The following is an 18210-nucleotide window of genomic DNA, read 5'->3' on the forward strand; positions in this document are numbered from 1 at the left end:
TTGTAGCATGATAATATCTATGCAGTACAAAAAGAAATCCACATACACAGAGAGAATGGCTCCGCACCTTACGGCATCACAGGCATAAGGCTGAGAGAGCCGGACCACCCAGCAATCAGCTGTGGGCAAAAGAGGAAGCAGTGGATGTTCCAAGCACGGTTCCCTAAAGTGAGTTGTGAGACATACATCGTACAATTCACTGTGGGATATCAACCTGGCTCATGCCTCCTCACTGCTGCGGTGCTGGGTTGATATCCCATCCCACATTAATGTGGGATATGTTCTAGGTGGCCCAGGAAGGTATCTGGCTAAGCACAAAGCAGTTAGTTATGAGATAAAAATGTGGATTTGTTGTAACATACTCACCATGTCATTATATGGCTGTTGTTAATGATTGTTTTTATATAGCATCTATAATAAGAGAAAATATTTCTTTATTGTGCTTATGGCACCTAAAAAGCCCCATTACTAAGAAGTTGGTCTGTTGGGTTGTGACTTTTCGGGGTGTGGCACCACTTCACTTGGTGGGGTCAATATATATAGTTGGGTCAATAGTTTATTAGGTGTAGACAACCATGAGCTTGAATGTCCTGTGCCATCATCTTCGTGGTGCAATACTGAACACCCCTGTGTCAATATCGACAAACTCATATTCTGAACAAATTATGTGGTGTAGATCGTGGAACTTTTGCGCTGTTTTGTATACTGCCCTACCCATGTGCACCTTACACTTTTTGCTAGTTTTAAACAGATCTGAGTGGCTGCCATATTTGTTGTTTTTGTTTTTTATTTGGCGCAGAACACACTGGAAGTCTTCAGCTGACCTGTCAAGGTCATGTGTAGGCTTCTGGTGTGTAGCAGTACCTTTTAGGAGAATGGCACAGGCTCCAGATGAGCATGCTCTCTGTTTGTGCATTGCTATATACAGTATGTCCCATAGTTGGGAAACTCTAATAGCGTAGAGTTAGGGACCACACTTACTAGAACTGCTTTCATGTGGCAATGTGGCTTCCGAATGTATTTGTAGATGTACGGTATTTAACTAAAACCGCTGTTTTTAACCTGAAAAGTTGAAACCCCACAACTTGAATGATGCTTTGGCAGAAATCAGTGTTCCATGTGCCAAATGTGTTGGAGCCCAGTGTTTGGCTGTTCCAATTCTTACTGAGTAAATATGTCTGTAGTAATAGTCTGGTCACAGCCAGTGTCCAGAACACATAAATGTCTTCCCCCATTTCCCCATTGTGTTTGGCTGTTCCCCTCTTCCTGAGTAAATATGACTATTGTAAGACAGCACAGGTCACAGCAAGTGTCCAGAACACCTACAAGTCCCACTAATCCTTCCCCCACTAGTCTTTCTCTCAACCACTATCAAGCTCTCTTCTGGTCGGCATAAGTACTAATAGCCTAAGGCTCAATTCCTCTTAAGCTTGCCTCAACAAGGTATAGACCATTTTTTTTCGTAGACCATAATGGTTTAATGGCAGCCATTCTATTTACTAATCCTAAAAGGACAATGGACTCTCCGAATAGCTCTTTCTTTTCATTGCAAGCCTACAAAAGTCTATTCTGACTATTCAGTTGCTGAGATCTAGGGAGGTCTCTGCGTGCTCCCTTTCACTCTTTGTTTTCTCTACTTATCTGCATATTGTCAGTAGTCAGTCACAGGACAGTATGCTGGTTAACTGAAGAAATACCATTCTGGATAGAGAGAGGAGGGTGAAGACATCATCACTCTACAGCAGACTGAAGAATGCAACTGATCAGTGGGGGGGGCTTTTGGGGCATGTGCCCTGGGTGCCACTTCTTTAGGATGGGTGACACTGGGTGTGTGGATGGAGAACTTCTCCCTTGGGGGGAGGGGCAATTCTGAGCCTTTGCACCGGCTGACAGAATAATCTAGCTTCCCCACTGCGTATGAGTAATGCACTACATATTCCAAGGTAGCTGGAAACTGGGTTCTACACAGATAGCTTCATTCAAGACTAAGTTTTCATGCTTTTTGTGGAATCTTAATTGAAAAGAGCTCCTGTTCTATATTAATAAACATAAGAGGAAAATTGAGGCAGATGCTTTACTAGGGTTTTGAATGATGCTTTTATATTATTTTTTAATTTTCTCACTTAACTTCGGTCTCTGGGCCAGGGAGAGCCAGGCTGGAGAGGAAAGAGCTAGATGATGCTTGATATCAGGGATGCACCGATACCAATACTAGTACGTCCATACAGAGTATTTGGGCGAGTACTCGTACTTGCCCAAATGCTCTAAAACTGACCTCCAATACCCTCTGCCAGGAGTGTTGAGGGAGCATGGAGCCGGCTTTCTTTCAAATCAGGAAGCCGGGTGGTGAGTTATGACCCGCCTCCCGTCTTCCTGATTGGCCAGGAAGCTGGCTTCACTTGTTGCTAGGCAGCCTGGCTTCCTAACCAATCAGGAAGCTGAGTGACACGTCATGACCCATCTCCTGGCTTCCTGATTGGTCAAGAAGCCCAGCTACCTAGCAACAAGTGAAGCCGGCTTCCTAGCCAATCAGGAAGCCGGACGGCACCTCATGACCAGCCACCCGGCTTCCTGATTGATCAGGAAGGCAGGCAGTCTCGGCACGTGAAGTCGGTGTTCTTTCGATAGAACACCGGCTTCCCAGGCTTCCTGATAATCGGGGCACACAGGACCGGTCTGGGTACTCGGTATCGGCGAGTACTGAAAACAAGAACCGGTATTCATACTCGATACCGAAAAACGGGTATCGGTGCATCCCTACTTGATATCCTCCAGCCAGGAAATGAGTTGCTGCAACTTCTAATGCACACTGTGAACACCTTGAAATCCTCATTTAAAAAAAAAAACTTTCCCTAACCACCAACTTCACTGTATATGATCTCCAAATCAACAACATCCAGTATATTGTATGTTGTTGATTGAAATATAATAAGGCAGATGGTACACTTTTGTAGCAGTATTGTGTTGAGCAGAAGATAAGCAATGGAGCAGAATGCCGTTTCCAGGAAGATGAGTAGGACCCGGGCAGATTGTGAAATGCCACAATGTTGTACTATCAGAAGTCACTAGCTTGCGTTCAGTCAGTACGCTCCACCTGTTACAGCAGATTGTGTTTGTGTGTGCGACACATGAAGCCGCTAGAACATGCACAATTTAGAAAGTGAACATACACTTACGGCGTTATCCCCTAGGATGTCCAGCTTTCTCATCAGCTCACAAACCATGATGTCCTAGAGAAGACGGATCAAACTTGTCAGTGGAAATGGCACTCTAGAATGTTTGGTCCATGCAGAGGAGGCAACACTCTACTTACTTTGACCCCTTCAGCTTCACAATAGACCTGCAGGGGGCTCTTCCCTTCTGGAAAGGGGATGAGGTGGAAATTAATGGCAGGTGACCTCCGTTCTCGCTCCTGAGAAGACATAGGACATGTTATTTAAAGGTAAAGTCCACTTTACACTTTACGCACTTCTTCATAAAAGAAAAAATTTGCATGTATTATTTTACTGCATTGGAGCCAGTAAAGCGTTGCATCCGCAATCAGAACATGTTGTGACGTGTCCATGTTTCATGTTGCACCCTTAATATGGTTGTAACATGAAGCATGGTCAGAAAGGTAAACTTATGGGTCTATTCACGAAGCTTCCGAAGGATCTGGCCGTAGCTTCGGCCGATACTTCGGCTAGCTTCGGCCCCAGGACCCCTTCGGTTCAGTAGAGATCTTTCCCGAACAGCAGTGAGTAGCCTGCCGGAGGTTCGGCTCAGCCGATCCAGATGTTGGATCGGCTGAGTCGAACTCCTTCTGCACTTCGGGTCGGCCAAACATGCTGAGCAGTGTTTGGCTCACTTTACTTCAGATCGGTCATTCACTCGGCTGCCCTCGGCAGCTTCGTGAATAGACCCCTTAGCCTTTAATAAAGGGTGCACCCACCCAAAATTGACATTGCAAATTTTGATAGATGATAAACCAACCAATAATTTCTTATATGTCTCAGGGATTATATTGCTGAGATCCCTGCACTTTTCCTCCTGGGTCGGCATGCCTGTTGCACCCCTTGTGAAGGGCCCCCACTCTCCTTGCTGGATTCACATAGAGAATGTCATAGTAGGAGCTAGAACAGCTTGACATGAACACCCAAAATTTTACAGTTGGGCTGGAAAGGATGGAAATATGGTAGGGAGATCTTGCTAGAGTATCCAAGACATATCATAATCCCGGGAATGAGCTAACCCACCAGAATCCAACTATGACTAAAATATTGGTGAACTAGCCCTTAAATGCCCTTGTAGAGTAAGACAGATATTAATAGACAACTATGGCTAAACATTTTTTTAAATTACACATAATAAACAAATATATTGATAATATGATTTCCATATAGTGATATTGATTTACTAAAGGCAAATAGATTGTTCTCATTGCAAGAAATGTTAGCTTAGTTTAGTGAATAGGGTGAATCTCTGTTAACTTCCTATCCAATCATGTGCAAACAAAACTATTGTTTTTTTATTTTCTTTGCACGTCATTGGGTAATCTCTTCAAAGTTAACTAAGCTAAGAGAAAATTCCCTCACAAAGTGAACAACCTATTTGCATATAGAAATTGTTTATTTACTTACTTCGAGCTCCAGGATTCGGAACTCTAGCAGCTCATTCTGGTCCTTTGCATCTTGGACGTCATGTTTCAGTTTGGCTTCATCAATCTCCATTTGCTTAATCTGCAGTGGAGAGGGCAATTAATCTTATAATATGCAAGTACTATGGGACTGTGTATGTAGTGGCCACAATGCACAAAGTAATATTCTTATCCTTTTAACATTTGGTCTTGTTTATCAAGCAATCTATAGAAAGAACTATTGTTCTTGCCATAGCAAGCTAAGGTTCACTTCCATGTTCCAATGCAACACTGAAAGACTGAAACCAGGAATCTGGCTCCTCAGGCAACCACTGCAGGTCATTCTTTAGACCTTCTGATCAATGAGGACATATTAGTCCCAAACCATAGCAATCCATACCCTTATTTAACTATGTAGACAGTGTAGCTTTATGAATGTGTGCAAAGATTTATGAAGAGCTGAAACTCACAGAAACTAACATAGGCCATTTCCAGCATTTTATAGAGAGCAGTGAGTTCTACTTGGTTTATGTATGTGTGGTTAGGAGAGCCTCTTGGCCATCAAAAAGGTCATCTCAGATCCAGTGTCCATTGCAAATAGTTCACGCTCATCCGGCCATAATTCAGGCTACAATGTACATCTTTTTCTGAACTCACTACCTATTGCTGCTCAAGCCCAGAGGAAGGGGAAGTCTAATTCCCCAAAAAAAGTTGGCTGTATCTGACATTTCCATTCAAATAAACAACCTAAACAAACCTTGAATTAAGGCGATCATTTTTAGGTCCTCCTATCCACACTGAGCTGTGGTACATTTGATGAAATATAGTCAATGTGGTCAACCGAATATGGTTGATGACGTCCAGAATTTAGTCTTCTGTTGAGCGATCACCCCTATCGTGACCAAAAAAGGCAGCAGCCTTGGACCATAACCAGGTTCATACACTACACACATACTGTTATTACAGGTTATCGCCTTCAAGGAGTACATCCTCCATTTGTTCGGATTTATATCTAAACCGATTTCTACTCCTGCTGGTCCAGCACTACTCTATTCTAAATTCCAACTGGTTTCTGCTGAGTCCTTTGTGGTGCTGTGCAAAGATTGAAATGCCTTGTTGCATTATTTCAGTGTCAAGTCTTACTTTGTCTAGCAGCTCTTGATTCCTCTTGTAAAGTGCTTGCTTCTCCTCAATCCATTTCATGTCCTTCACAAACAAGGAAAAGAAGCATGTTACAAAAAAGAATGAGTATAATATTTATAATGTTACCTATGAGAAAATATTTATGTACACACACACACACACACACACACACACACACACACACACACACACAGACACATTATAATGTATGTACACATGTGGGAATTGTCTTTACCTGTTGATTCGCCCATCCACACTACCAGCAGCTGCTGATGGGGCCACACACTGCTCAAATTTCCAGCATTGTATGGTCAGCTTTATATACACTGCAGTAGTGAATTTAGTCCAGAGAAAAACAGATTACACAGGGGTATAACTGCAGATTCTGGGGCCCACAGCAAAACTTTGAAGGGGCTCTCTGGCTGCCTCCCAAAAGTCATTAATCCTAAAATAAAGTATGTCTATGTCAGGGAGTGGTAGCAGAAGAGCTGCCAGCATAATCAGTACCCTGCCAAGGACCGGAACTTTGGACATAAGTTGTCTATAGTTACTAGTACATTACTCCATCTGCGTTAAACAGAATGGGTAGAGCAATCAACCTCTGCTGTGCTACTGTATTCTGACAGCAGCGGTTGTGCTGCTGTCCCAATCCCCAAACAGTGGCTGCAGTCATAGTTTGGCTGACACTTTTCTGCCTGGCTCCTTTGATTTTCAGATTGAGGGATGTTGGGCAGGAGGCTGGCAATGGGTTAAAATGCGGCCGAAATTGGCTCCTTGTATGGCTAACTTTAGCCTAGATATAAATGTAAAGAAAATTTTAAACAGCCATGTGAAATAAACGAAGGAATTCTTATACTGAATACTATTATTAGAGGTATTAACCCATACCTGAACCAGAATACAATATTGTTTACTATAGTGGTCCTCAAATGCAGTATATTGTCAATGTTTCAGTGGTATCATGTGTAGTCCCCCCTAGGGTGCTACTCAAGGATTACACTAAATAAACTCAAAAAAGTATTGTAGAGTTCTTACACCATAAAGCATTTACAACCAATTTTCTGAGATGAAAAAGAGGAACACCTTCCAGAACAATGTATTTAGGCAATGGCAACCCCAGTTATGTGGACCATTAAGAATTTATATGCCATACTTCCTCTTTATCTACCCGATTTACCTGAAACCTCACCAGCTCGTCTCCCAGATGTACCAAAATGAACCCAGAATAGGCTAACCTACTGTGTCATTTTTAGAGCTTATTTTTATGCAATTATCATCCTGTCAGATTGTCATGAACGACACTGTACTACTTTGTTATACGCTGATTTTATACGAGTTTGTAGTGTACAGTTTTGTACTATTGTCACTCTTCTTATTGGTAATGAAAATTCAGATGAGAAAAAAATAATAATTTATATACCAAAAGTGATTGGTTAAACCCAGAATAGTGTTTTCACCATTACTTTTCCTTTATATTTGCTTTTTAAAATAAGAGGTTTGAAGAGATAGGATGAAGGTTTTAGTGCAGAATAACACTTTTGGTAGGTAAATAGAACCTTTTCATAGTTATCTGAACATCAGACTAAAAAGAGAGACAACTGAAAGTGTACACAGCCACACATGTGTTTTGTAAGAACGGATGACGACAATACAGAGGGTTTTTTATGTTATATCAGGTTGTCCTTGGGAAGCAAACCGCCCAACCGAATACTCCCTAACAGCTTACATAAACAGTGTATCAAGATCATTTTATACTGCAGTTATTTTTATATGCAAATCCACCTCAAATTCCAACCTTTTGATATTTTCTTCCCCGTTGAGTTTCTTAGCTTTGAGATTGTACAAGTAGAAAACAAAGACTGAGCACGGCAGAATCATTTAGAAAGCTTTGATCACAGGCATGTTTTCATTCTAATTGCTCTGATATTGTATGCACATCAATGCAGGAATTCAGGCATGCCTGGGTCATAGTGTCTATAGTTTAAAACAAGGAGGCAATCAAGAGAATGGACAACATCAGCACTTGATGTACAGAAAATTACACACGGTTCCTGAGGAGAAAGGCAACAGAATTGAGCAGCAAAAAAAAAAAAAGAATGTTCATCGATGCCTCATAAAGCGGATCTGAAAATAAAATACTCTACACTACAATACAAATACTATACCACTACAATACCCTCAAAACAAAACCCAAGAAAAACAACCACCCTTTCTGTCAATAGACCCTAACATGTCTGTTTACTATGACAGAGCAAATTACAATGGCTAAGAGCACATGATAAAGTATTTCAGTTTACTTTAGTTATATCGAAAACAAATCTAGTGACTGGTTGTCATGGATTAGTGCACTACGTACGTATGGGTTGATTTGCCAAAAATAAATAGGCTGTTCACTTTGCAAGGGAATTTTCCCTTAGCTTATTGTACTAGCCTCCTACTGGCAGCCCATTCCTACCACTGACATCAATGATAGGAATGGGGCATTCATTCCCTCCACTAATACCATTGATAGGGATGGGGCATTATTCTTTCCACTGACACCAACGATGGGGCTTTACTCCACCCACTGACACCAATGATTAGGCTTTATTCCTTCCACTGACACCAGCCATAGGGCACTATTCCTCTTATTGACACCTACGATGGGGCACTATTCCTTGCACTGACACCAATGATGAGGTACTATTACTTCCACTGACACCAATGATGGGGCACTATTCCTCCTACTAATACCCCCAATGGAGAACTTTTATTTCCAGATACCAATGATGGGGCACTATTCTTTCCACTGATACCAAAGATGGGGCACTACTTATACCAATAATGGGGAACTTTTTACTTCCACTTCCACTAATAATGGGGCACTATACCTCCCACTGGCACAAATGATGGTGAACTATTTAACCCACTGATGCCAACAATAGGGAAATAGCGAAACTCTGACTTCCATCCTCCAACCATGGTTATACAAAAATATTTTCCTTGCGCATGATTGAGCATTCCTTAAAAAGTACATATTTCTTTAGTAAATCCACCACTTAGTCAGTGCACTTACACTTCTTTTTATATAAACCTGTTGCTATCTATGGAAAGTTTTATATCTCCAATATGGAAGAATTACAAAAAAAGAAAATTAGGACCTATTCCTCCTGTGTGCCATGGTTAAAGCAAGTCTGAGCCAGGTAAGTGCAGCTGGAGGGGGTGTGGACATACACAATTGGCATGTGTTATTCTTGCTTTATAGGCGAGGAAAATGCAAGTGTTGCGTTTAGGAACTTCAGTGGCTCATCATTTAAATAAACAACCTTTAAGCTGGCTTTACACTTTAGCGTTCCCAACCCTCCATAGAAGGCTCATAAATGCATCTCACCTGTCCCTGCTCAGACATGGCTTTCTCGAGATCTTCTATTCTTGTTTGGTAATGATGAATATCAGATTGAAGTTGTTCTCGAGTCTGTAGGGATCACAAATTCCTCAATATAAATACAGACATTAGCTAGGTAAACTATCACAATAAATATATTGCCTGAACTAAGAAAAGGTTTTCAAGACATAGATGAACTAGTGTAAAGTGAGCTAAATGGTTCTCTTTTAGATTTACCCGAGTATTTATTTTTGGTTATCTCTGCAGAGATACAGAAACTTAAAGGAAATGGGGAAAAAGAAATGAAAGAAGTAAGCACCTTAACTTCCCGCTCTGCGTCCAGGGTTCCACCCACTTGTTCTTGCAGGAGGGCGTATGCCCGCTGTAAGGCCTGGTACTCCATAGTCAACTGGCGGTACCTCAGCTCTGTATCTTCTTTGACCATGCCCTGTGTAAAGAATATTTAAAGCTGAATTCCGGGGCACAAGAAACATATTTACATATATTTCCCAATAGCCATAAAAAAATAATTACATATATTCCTTTGAAGCTGTAGCAGCTATAATAAGCTCACCTTCATATCCTGTCTGAATGAATGACCTCCATCATTCATCAGTCACATTCAGTCTGTGTCATTGTAGGTCCCCCTCTCCCAGCTTTTAGCTTTATCTGCCATCAATAATATTGTTCCAGAGCTTTATGTGAAAGAACACATCCCCAGCATCCCTTTAGATATGCCTGAAACCAGTGAACCAATCAGCAGACTGAAAAGCTAACGTCTGCAGCCCCAAGAGAGCCAGCAGGGAGAAGCACATCTCGGTAATGTGTTTTTTTATAGTTCTTATGAAAAAGAGGCAGAAAGCTGTGATGTTCATAAGAGCCTTACAGCCCTTCCCACAAAAGTCAGAGCAAAGAGCAGCAGAGACACCCAGTGATGAAGCCACTGGATCCCAAAAAGATATTTCTGAAAAAACAAAAATATTTGATTGAAATATTTTATTTGCATGTTGTTCAGGGGGGAGGGGGGAACAGGGGAGGGTAATATATGCATACACTATACTTCAGCACATATTCTTGTTTCCTGTCATTCCACAAAAATAATGTCATTGCTGTTGCTGCTCTATAGACCTCTGTATAAAGAAAAGGTTCAGTGTAAACATTGCTTTACATTTTTTAAGGAGCAATTTTTCGTATTTATTACAGGTATTTATATAGCGCTGACAATTTAGGCAGTGCTTCTACAGTGCACATTCACAGCAGTCCCTGCCCTCAAGGAAATTACAATCTAAGGTCTCTATCACACATGCAGACATACAGGGCCAATTTAGACAGGCGCCAATTAACCTGCCAGAATGTCATTGGAGAGTGGGAGGAAACCAAAGCCACCCCAATTCCAAACAAGTGAAACCAACCAGTGCCTAACCTGCAAACAGTGCAGCTATGATAAAAAACAGAAAGCTAATTTGATGTTCTTCTGCCAGATAATTCCAGATGGTACTTCACAAGGTACCTGGGAGTGTACTTTCTATAGTATGGAATGCATACTTTCCTTTCTTTGCTCTATATAACACCATATTTACATATTGCTATATATTGTATACCACAAAGGAGGGTTTAAATCTGATTAATGACTGAGAGAAATTTTAAATGCTGACCTTTTTCACATTAGCCTTTCTGTATGTAAGAGACAGTATGGAGGCCGCAGGGGGTGTGTTTGGGAATAGGTCTCCTACATCAGAATTAGGGGTTCTCAGATAGACAGATTACCAACAAAAGGCACTGGGGTGTACTGGTACAATGCTTGGATGAAAAACTGAAGTATTGTTCAGGTAGGCTTAGCTACATATATCTGTATGCATTAGAAAGCACAGTGGCTATCCCCTCTGACTTGTAGAACTGGTTCAAATCCTGGTCAGGACACTAGCTTCATGGAGTTTGCACGTTCTGCCTGAGCTTGCATGGGCTTCCTACTACACTTCAAAGACATGAGCAAAGGTTAACTGTCTAAATCAGCCCTAGTATGGATGTGAGATAGGGACCTTAGATTGTATGCTCCTTGAGGGCATGGATTGAGCTACAATTCATCAGCTACAATTCAATTATTTTGCAGTTTATTTATGTCTACACAACTCGGTGTGACTCTTTATTCCCAAGTACCAGTCTGAAGCTGACAGCACGATCGAATCCCGGGAAACCTAAATCGAGTTAGGTCCTACCAGGAGACGTGTGTTTGAGGCCCTTCAGTGTAACTTTCCTGTGGGTTCGAAGCCCACTACTGAGAGTTCAAGGCCCTGCAGTGTAACTTTCCTGAGGGACCCTAACATGTAGCTGTATTGTTTTATGTTTGGTGTCATGTTTGGCAAGAGTAGACAGAGCTATGAATAGAGTTTCATTTGATGGTATTTATCGAGAGGAAGTTAGATGTGTGGAAATTACTTCTCTCCAATAAACCATCTTAATTTTACATAATCTGCTTATTAAATATCTATAAACGTGTACAGATTTATACGTCAATGGTATTTAAATTCTTCTGTAAGAACCAGATTGTACTTATGTACAATCAGACCCTTTAAGGACACATTCTGACCAGGGATGAGCTCGGGTTCGGACTGGGTCCAATCCCTAATGCTGACAGGGGATAACGAATTCTACATGAATACTAGAATGTCAATTTTTAGATCAATTCATCCTTATCAAACAAAGCTAATAACTTTACTGTACTCTTTTGAACACATTACACACAGCACTGTGTTAGATGCATAGACGCATATCATATAGGTAGATTATTGAATGAAGATGTGTCACCTCTTCCAAGTCTTCGTCTGGGGTGCAGGGGGTGCGGTCTGTTCGATCAGTATGGTAGGAGATTGAAGAACCATCAGAATCCAGCGAGGCTTCTTCATCATAACCAAAGAATGTTTCCACAACTGGCTAATAAGGAGAACATAAAAAGGAAAAGAACATTATGCCATGCCATTTCTCCGATTTTAAATCTAAACTCCAGCCAAGCAGATACATTATCAACAGAGATACAGTATCTGTATGTGAACTGTTATACCTGCCAAATAATTTCTGATTCTGGTCAGCTAAAGTAGGGAATACTATACACGGGCAGATTTTTGCACGAACGGTCGTACAAAAAGTCCCTTTGGAAAGCTCGGTACTGGAATCAGAAACTTGCTGATTGCTGTTTAAAATTTTGTTAAATTTTTATTTAACATTCTATTTTGTAATGAATGGAGTTTCCGAACGAAAATCACATTGACTGTTAGAAATTTCTTTGATCAAGATACATGCTCCTTCAAAAATGTTCAAGGCCCACCCAGCACATTGATGAGTCATTCTGTTCTCTACTTTTTATCAGTATGCTTTTTGTCAGCACACAATCTGATTGGCTCCTTGTAATGCTTCTTCCACTCATCCTCCAGCTCTGCTCTACATGGACTGCAAAGGGCTCATACCAGGTCAGATAATTCAGGTACATTTAATGATTTATTAATAATTACAGACCTGCATTAATATGTGTCTTTAACTCTTGCCTACACTATCCAATGCTTAAAATAAAGGTCTCAGCTATGCATACACTTGGGGTGTAATTTATACATCTTCCGCCCAGTCATACGCTGGCCAAATGCTGTTCCTACGGCATTCTCAGCACTATATGGCGCATAGGAATTCCTTTGCAGATCTGGCAATTGCAGACACATTCGTTTTCTGTACACATGAGTGACTCCATTTGTGCACAGTTCACCGGGATAAACTACCAAAATCTGGGGAAAGCGGGCGGGGCCATAGAGACACTACAAATAATAGTTGGGGAAGGGGTGATAATTAAATCTGAAAAAAGGAATACACAGTGAATATGATATGAGTGTAAAATGTCTTGTGCCTTATCATTAAAAGACAAAATGGCCATTTACATGTGATATTTATGCGCACGGCTAATAAGGCTCCATGGAGGAACAAATCGCTATATTTTTGCTTCGCTGCGTCTGCTAATCAGGAACAGCAGCTACCGAGACAGGAAGATTTGTTTTCTATGATTCGTTCTGATCATAAAACTCCAAGTAAAAATGGAAAATGCTTTTACCTTGGGGAGTTTTGTCATCTTTTTTCGCTGCTTCCGTAATCTTAAAAGCTTTTCTCGGTCCTGCAGATATAAAATTAATTGCACAGTGAAAAGAATGTTTACAATTTGCATCTGGTATAAGAAAGTTAAAATAAGAGCCATGCAGAGTGACTTTCAAATGAAATGCAAGACGAATGCGGATAGTGGACTTAAATCGAGGTTGCCAGTTTAACAACTTTTTGCTTTTACACAGCCCCTACTTCCCAGTATAACCAGGCAGACCAGGGAGGTGATTTAAGACTGCCTTTGCTTAGGAAAGGGCTGGGAACATTTTGTATGCTGTGTGCATACTAGGACAATGTCACTTTAAAAAAAATTTCCGCAGCATCTGGTGTGCTGGTTAATAGGACCGGGCACATGGATGCCAAAGCTAAATTCTTCTCAGTAACTTAGGAAAACCTCTATTCTCTATGAAAACTATGTGACTCTACAAGTGGCACATGGCACAATGCCCAGGCTCCATTAAAGAGGTGAAGCTGAAAGCTCTTTTTTTTTTTTTTTATCTTGCTGCTAATGCAATTTAGAAAACATTACAAATATAGTGAAATCAGTAAGCCATAAGCAGGGGCTAGACCTGGGGCACTGCAGTCTTGCTCAGATGTAAACCTGTAAGACCTGGGCAGATAGATTGCATTCTTAGTATGAATTATAAGGTCTAGTTTTAGTTGTAACCAATGTGTACCCATCAAAGCATAGGATCTAAAGTTTAGATTTATAACCAGGCTGTGGGCATTAGACCATTTAAATGTTCTTAACAAGCAGTAGATGAGCGATACATCAAGCCCTTACTGGTCTCTGTAGCTGCAGGCATTGCGGAGCAATGAGTCTTCAGAATTTACAGCAGAAGCACTGAAGTAATTCAAATCCTTCTTTCAACAACTCTGCTCCTCTTGCTCACCAATCCCAGAGCTCCCACTTTGTTTACAATCATTATTCAAAGGCTGCCATGTCGCTACTGGGAGTGGGGAGAGGATGAGCTGAGCTGCTGAGAGACTGACCTAAAGTTGAAATCAGGTGAGCCAATAATATAAGTATTTAGTGGCTAGGGGAGTGAAAAGGAGAGTAGTACCTAAATTCCTCATTCTTCATTGACAGCTGGTGCTTTCCTTCACTCATGGAATGTGGGTTGGCCTTCAATGTTCTCATGTACAATGCATGACAACTGGTACTGCATCGTACATGATGACATTGTTGAGGGTACAGCTGTTTGACTGGTGAAGAGAAGTGGCTTTGTGGGTGGGGAGAAAGCCTGATGGAGTGAGGAATAAGGTAAGCATTTCTGCCTATTACTGTAACAGACTTACCCGTCCTCGGTCCAGCGCTGCCTGGCGGGGCCGAGCACGGCCAGCTCGGCAGCCAGCTCCTCCCCTTCAGGGCCGTCCAGGAGGCAACTAGCCCCACCTCCTCAGGGCCGTCCAAGACGGCAGCCAGCTCCTCCCCTTCGTGCATTAGGTGTGAATGGGGTCTAAGCCTGGAGTACACTGAACTGCTTTATGTGTGTCACAAAGCTTGTGGACTTCAGATCTCTAGGGGAGAGCTATCACAGCCTGTGTCTCTATTCACTTAAGCTACAGCTGACTGTTATCCAATTAACTGCTGATATCATTGCTGGAACTATAGCTATGTACTGTTACTGCTGATCCTTGAAGGGGAAGTTACTCTACACTGCTAGGAAGTATTGCCTAACAATTGCTGGGACTTCATTCAGCCAATACCTAGAACTAAACCCCTGAGTTACTTAGAACCGCTGTAGTTAAGCTGTGTGTACTGTGTGCTGCATTCTCAAAAGGCCCTGCAAGCCTGCTGCGCTGTGGTTGCGGGGGTGTTGAGGGGGATTCGCAGCACAGGGCCCACCTTAACTTATGCGGGAATAAGTGGAGACGCATATTGTATACACTCTCTTTCACTCATCTGTTCGTATCACACTCATAGGTTACAACGTAACAGGGAATGATGTATACTGATTCCAAAACCTCCATCAACCACTAGAGGGAGTGTGAAGGAAGGAATCATAACTGACCCCCGTCATCTAACTAGTGCCCTCCGCAGTTGAGAGTCCAGTCATAACCCAGAGGGTCATTACAATTACTTACCCCCTAGATAAATTGAGTTTAGCTTTAAACAGATTTGGTACTTCTGCTGTGAACTTTGGAAATTAATTACTCCATAGTGCCTTCAGCTACAGAGGTCAGTACAAGAAGCTCCCCTTATACAGCTTTAGAGTTATTATACAATTCTAAATGATACAATGATAATGGCAAAGCTTTGTACCATAAATACTTACAATGACACTCTTCACGTATCCTGCAGTTTCCAGTGTCTAGAAAGACAATATAAATCTGATGAAACCAACATGAAATATCTTTATCTACAAGCATCAGCTGACTTCTATCTATAAGCAAATTATACTATATGTATGAGTTTGGGCACTAACACTCTTCTATTGGTTCTCCCTGTGTACCTGAGCCAATTAGCTAACTTCTTCTTCTGATAACAGTGAAAAACAGCTAAGAGAATTGAGGCACTAGTAAGAATATACATCTTAATTATGGAAGGGACTAGGATAAAAGGTTACTGTGCAGCTGTTGGTCTGGCAGGGCTGTCCATATAAAATGCAGTATATGCAAGTGATCTAGTTACTCTTGGCACATATTACGATAATTTGGAAAATCAATACCAGGCACGTGGAAGTACGGGAAGTGCCTATTATTGCCTGTAGAAATATTGTCTAGAAAAGATTCAAGTTTTCGTTAAAATGGAAAAACCCTTTCATGGTATGCGGCAGGCAATGGAGGATTCCCAAAGTCTGAGGGTCAAGGTGAGTTTGGCATAGCAATGATCTCTTTCCACTCATCTCACCAGAAGGAAACAGAATATTATCAAAACACACCACTGGAAAAAAGGACAAAGTACTGGCAGTTATTGAACTATTATAACTTTTACCCCCCAAACAATTTCAAGGTGTAAGAAAATACCAGAGACACTGTCCAGTATATGAGATATAAGTCTTCATGACTTTACAGCGACCTCAATGTTCTGCTGCCAGGCAGAAATCTGCTCCATCTGTTCCTGGGGTCAGACATTTAGGCCCATGTCCTATTGGGGGATCTTTCTTCTGTGATTTGGAGCTAACTACAGAACATCCGTAGACAACTACAAATGGATGGTGTGCCATGGTCAGCTGCATCAGATGAGAAGTTTCCAAAGCTGATGATTATATAGGTAAAATGTCTTTCACTCAAAATCTGAACTACAGATTAGTGGAATTGCTGCGACACAGACCCTGTGTTGATTCCAAATAATATATTTTAGGAAACGTAAATGCTGAGAAAAGTGATTCTCAAGTTTCTAAAGGATCACCTGGATGACATGACCCTTACAACTCTGTGTCTGATAATTAAAGAGAACCTGTGCTTTGTTCCTGCATGGCAAAGCAACACCTTCACTTGGATCCCATACAAACAGAAGAAAAGCTGGCAGCACACTGGATTCCTCCACCATAGTTTATTAAAGCTTGTACCACATCACTGGTTTCCTGCCCAAGGTCCACCCCCTCTGATGCATTTCACCCAATCACTGGCTTAGTCATAGAGATCTACTATGACTAAGCCTGTAATTGGGTGAAATGCATCAGCAGGGGTGGACCTTTCCTGAGCCGTGGAGTGACGGTTCTTGTTTTGTGTGTTCTCCTTGCAGCTTCACTTGGATGCTGGCACCACCAACAGTACACATGCTCTCCTTTTCCTTGGCTCCTTTTCTACTCCTTTCAACCACCAGGAGACAACAGAGAAAGTCCCATGCAAGCTCCTTCTCATTACTTGGAGATAACACTTGGCTGAGGACTCTCTGCCTGCACCATGTGATAAGGATGGATGCCTAAGTGGTAAATCACCAAGCACCTGGGTTTTTTGGAAGGGAGTCACATGTTCCCCCATCCCTAGAAGTATTAGGCACTTTTCTTTGCCCTCAGAGGCTAAATGGGGAGGTAGGGAGTGAAGGAAAGATAAGCTTAAGCTGCTAGTGGGGCATGTGGGTCAAAGCAGAGGTTTGCATATAGAGTAAATGCTAATATGCACTCTCTGTAATCTATGGGGCATTTTTCATACTCCACTGGATAGGGCCAGGGAAATCTGCATAAGTTACATCGTCCATCATTTTTTGCTATCGTTATACTACTGAAATTATGGTTACTGAGTCATTTGGAAAATAAATTATTACCCAGCAATGTGTTTGATAGCAATGATCTGCACTAATGGAGATTCACCCAATGATGAAAATTATCCACAAATAAATAGATTATAATAAAAATCCACACCTTATTTGCAGTAGCTGTGTATACCTCCTTCTCATTACTTGGAGATAACACTTGTCTGAGGACTCTCTGCCTGCACCATGTGATAAGGATGCTGAGAAAAGGGATTCTCAAGTTTCTAAAGGATCACCTGGATGACATGATCCTTACAACTCTGTGTCTGATAATTAAAGAGAACCTGTGCTTTGTTCCTGCAGGGCAAAGCAACACCTTCACCATGTTTTATGTGGTAATAATGACAGTATAAGCCGTTAGTGTACAGAAGTCATGTTCTTAGAAGAGAACCCACAGAACAGGAACAGGAAACGCATCACAGGAAACAAGTGCCACAGAGATGAATCATAGAGTTACATATAAACTAAACATAACACTCATAACATCTCCCTCTTAACAAATTACTTATCAATCACAGCACCCTTATTCATGAATACATTTCCCAACTGCTGATCATTGCATTAGCAGTTGGGAAATGTATTCATAAATAAGAGCACTGTTATTAAGATAAAGTGTACAATTATATGACATCATCCCTAAATGTGGAGACTTGTCACACAACAATGTTATGTGACAAGTCTCCACATTCAGGGATGATGGCAATGGTGATCTATCATTCATGCATATCAGGCTTATATGTGAATGAAATTAAA

The 18210-nt window shown here is 41.4% G+C and overlaps 1 protein-coding gene across 4 annotated transcripts in view; it reads right to left on the reverse strand.

The window, feature by feature from the left end:
* Positions 1–18210, reverse strand: part of JAKMIP3 (Janus kinase and microtubule interacting protein 3) — a 62273-nt gene that overhangs the window by 12378 nt on the left and 31685 nt on the right. For 2 of the 4 annotated variants that reach the window (XM_018553689.1, XM_018553687.1), the window contains exons 7-15: positions 15536–15571; positions 13213–13272; positions 11928–12053; positions 9442–9570; positions 9129–9212; positions 5759–5821; positions 4620–4718; positions 3314–3412; positions 3171–3230 (exon numbers count right to left, since the gene is read on the reverse strand). In XM_018553689.1, coding sequence (XP_018409191.1) covers positions 3171–3230; positions 3314–3412; positions 4620–4718; positions 5759–5821; positions 9129–9212; positions 9442–9570; positions 11928–12053; positions 13213–13272; positions 15536–15571 — 756 coding nt within the window. The remainder of the gene's footprint in view (positions 1–3170; positions 3231–3313; positions 3413–4619; positions 4719–5758; positions 5822–9128; positions 9213–9441; positions 9571–11927; positions 12054–13212; positions 13273–15535; positions 15572–18210) is intronic. The other 2 variants (XM_018553690.1, XM_018553688.1) reach the window with 2 other exon arrangements.

Source organism: Nanorana parkeri, unplaced genomic scaffold (genome assembly GCF_000935625.1).
Source record: "Nanorana parkeri isolate BGI_ZX_2015 unplaced genomic scaffold, ASM93562v1 scaffold127, whole genome shotgun sequence".
In the NCBI taxonomy this organism is placed as follows: Eukaryota; Metazoa; Chordata; class Amphibia; order Anura; family Dicroglossidae; genus Nanorana; species Nanorana parkeri.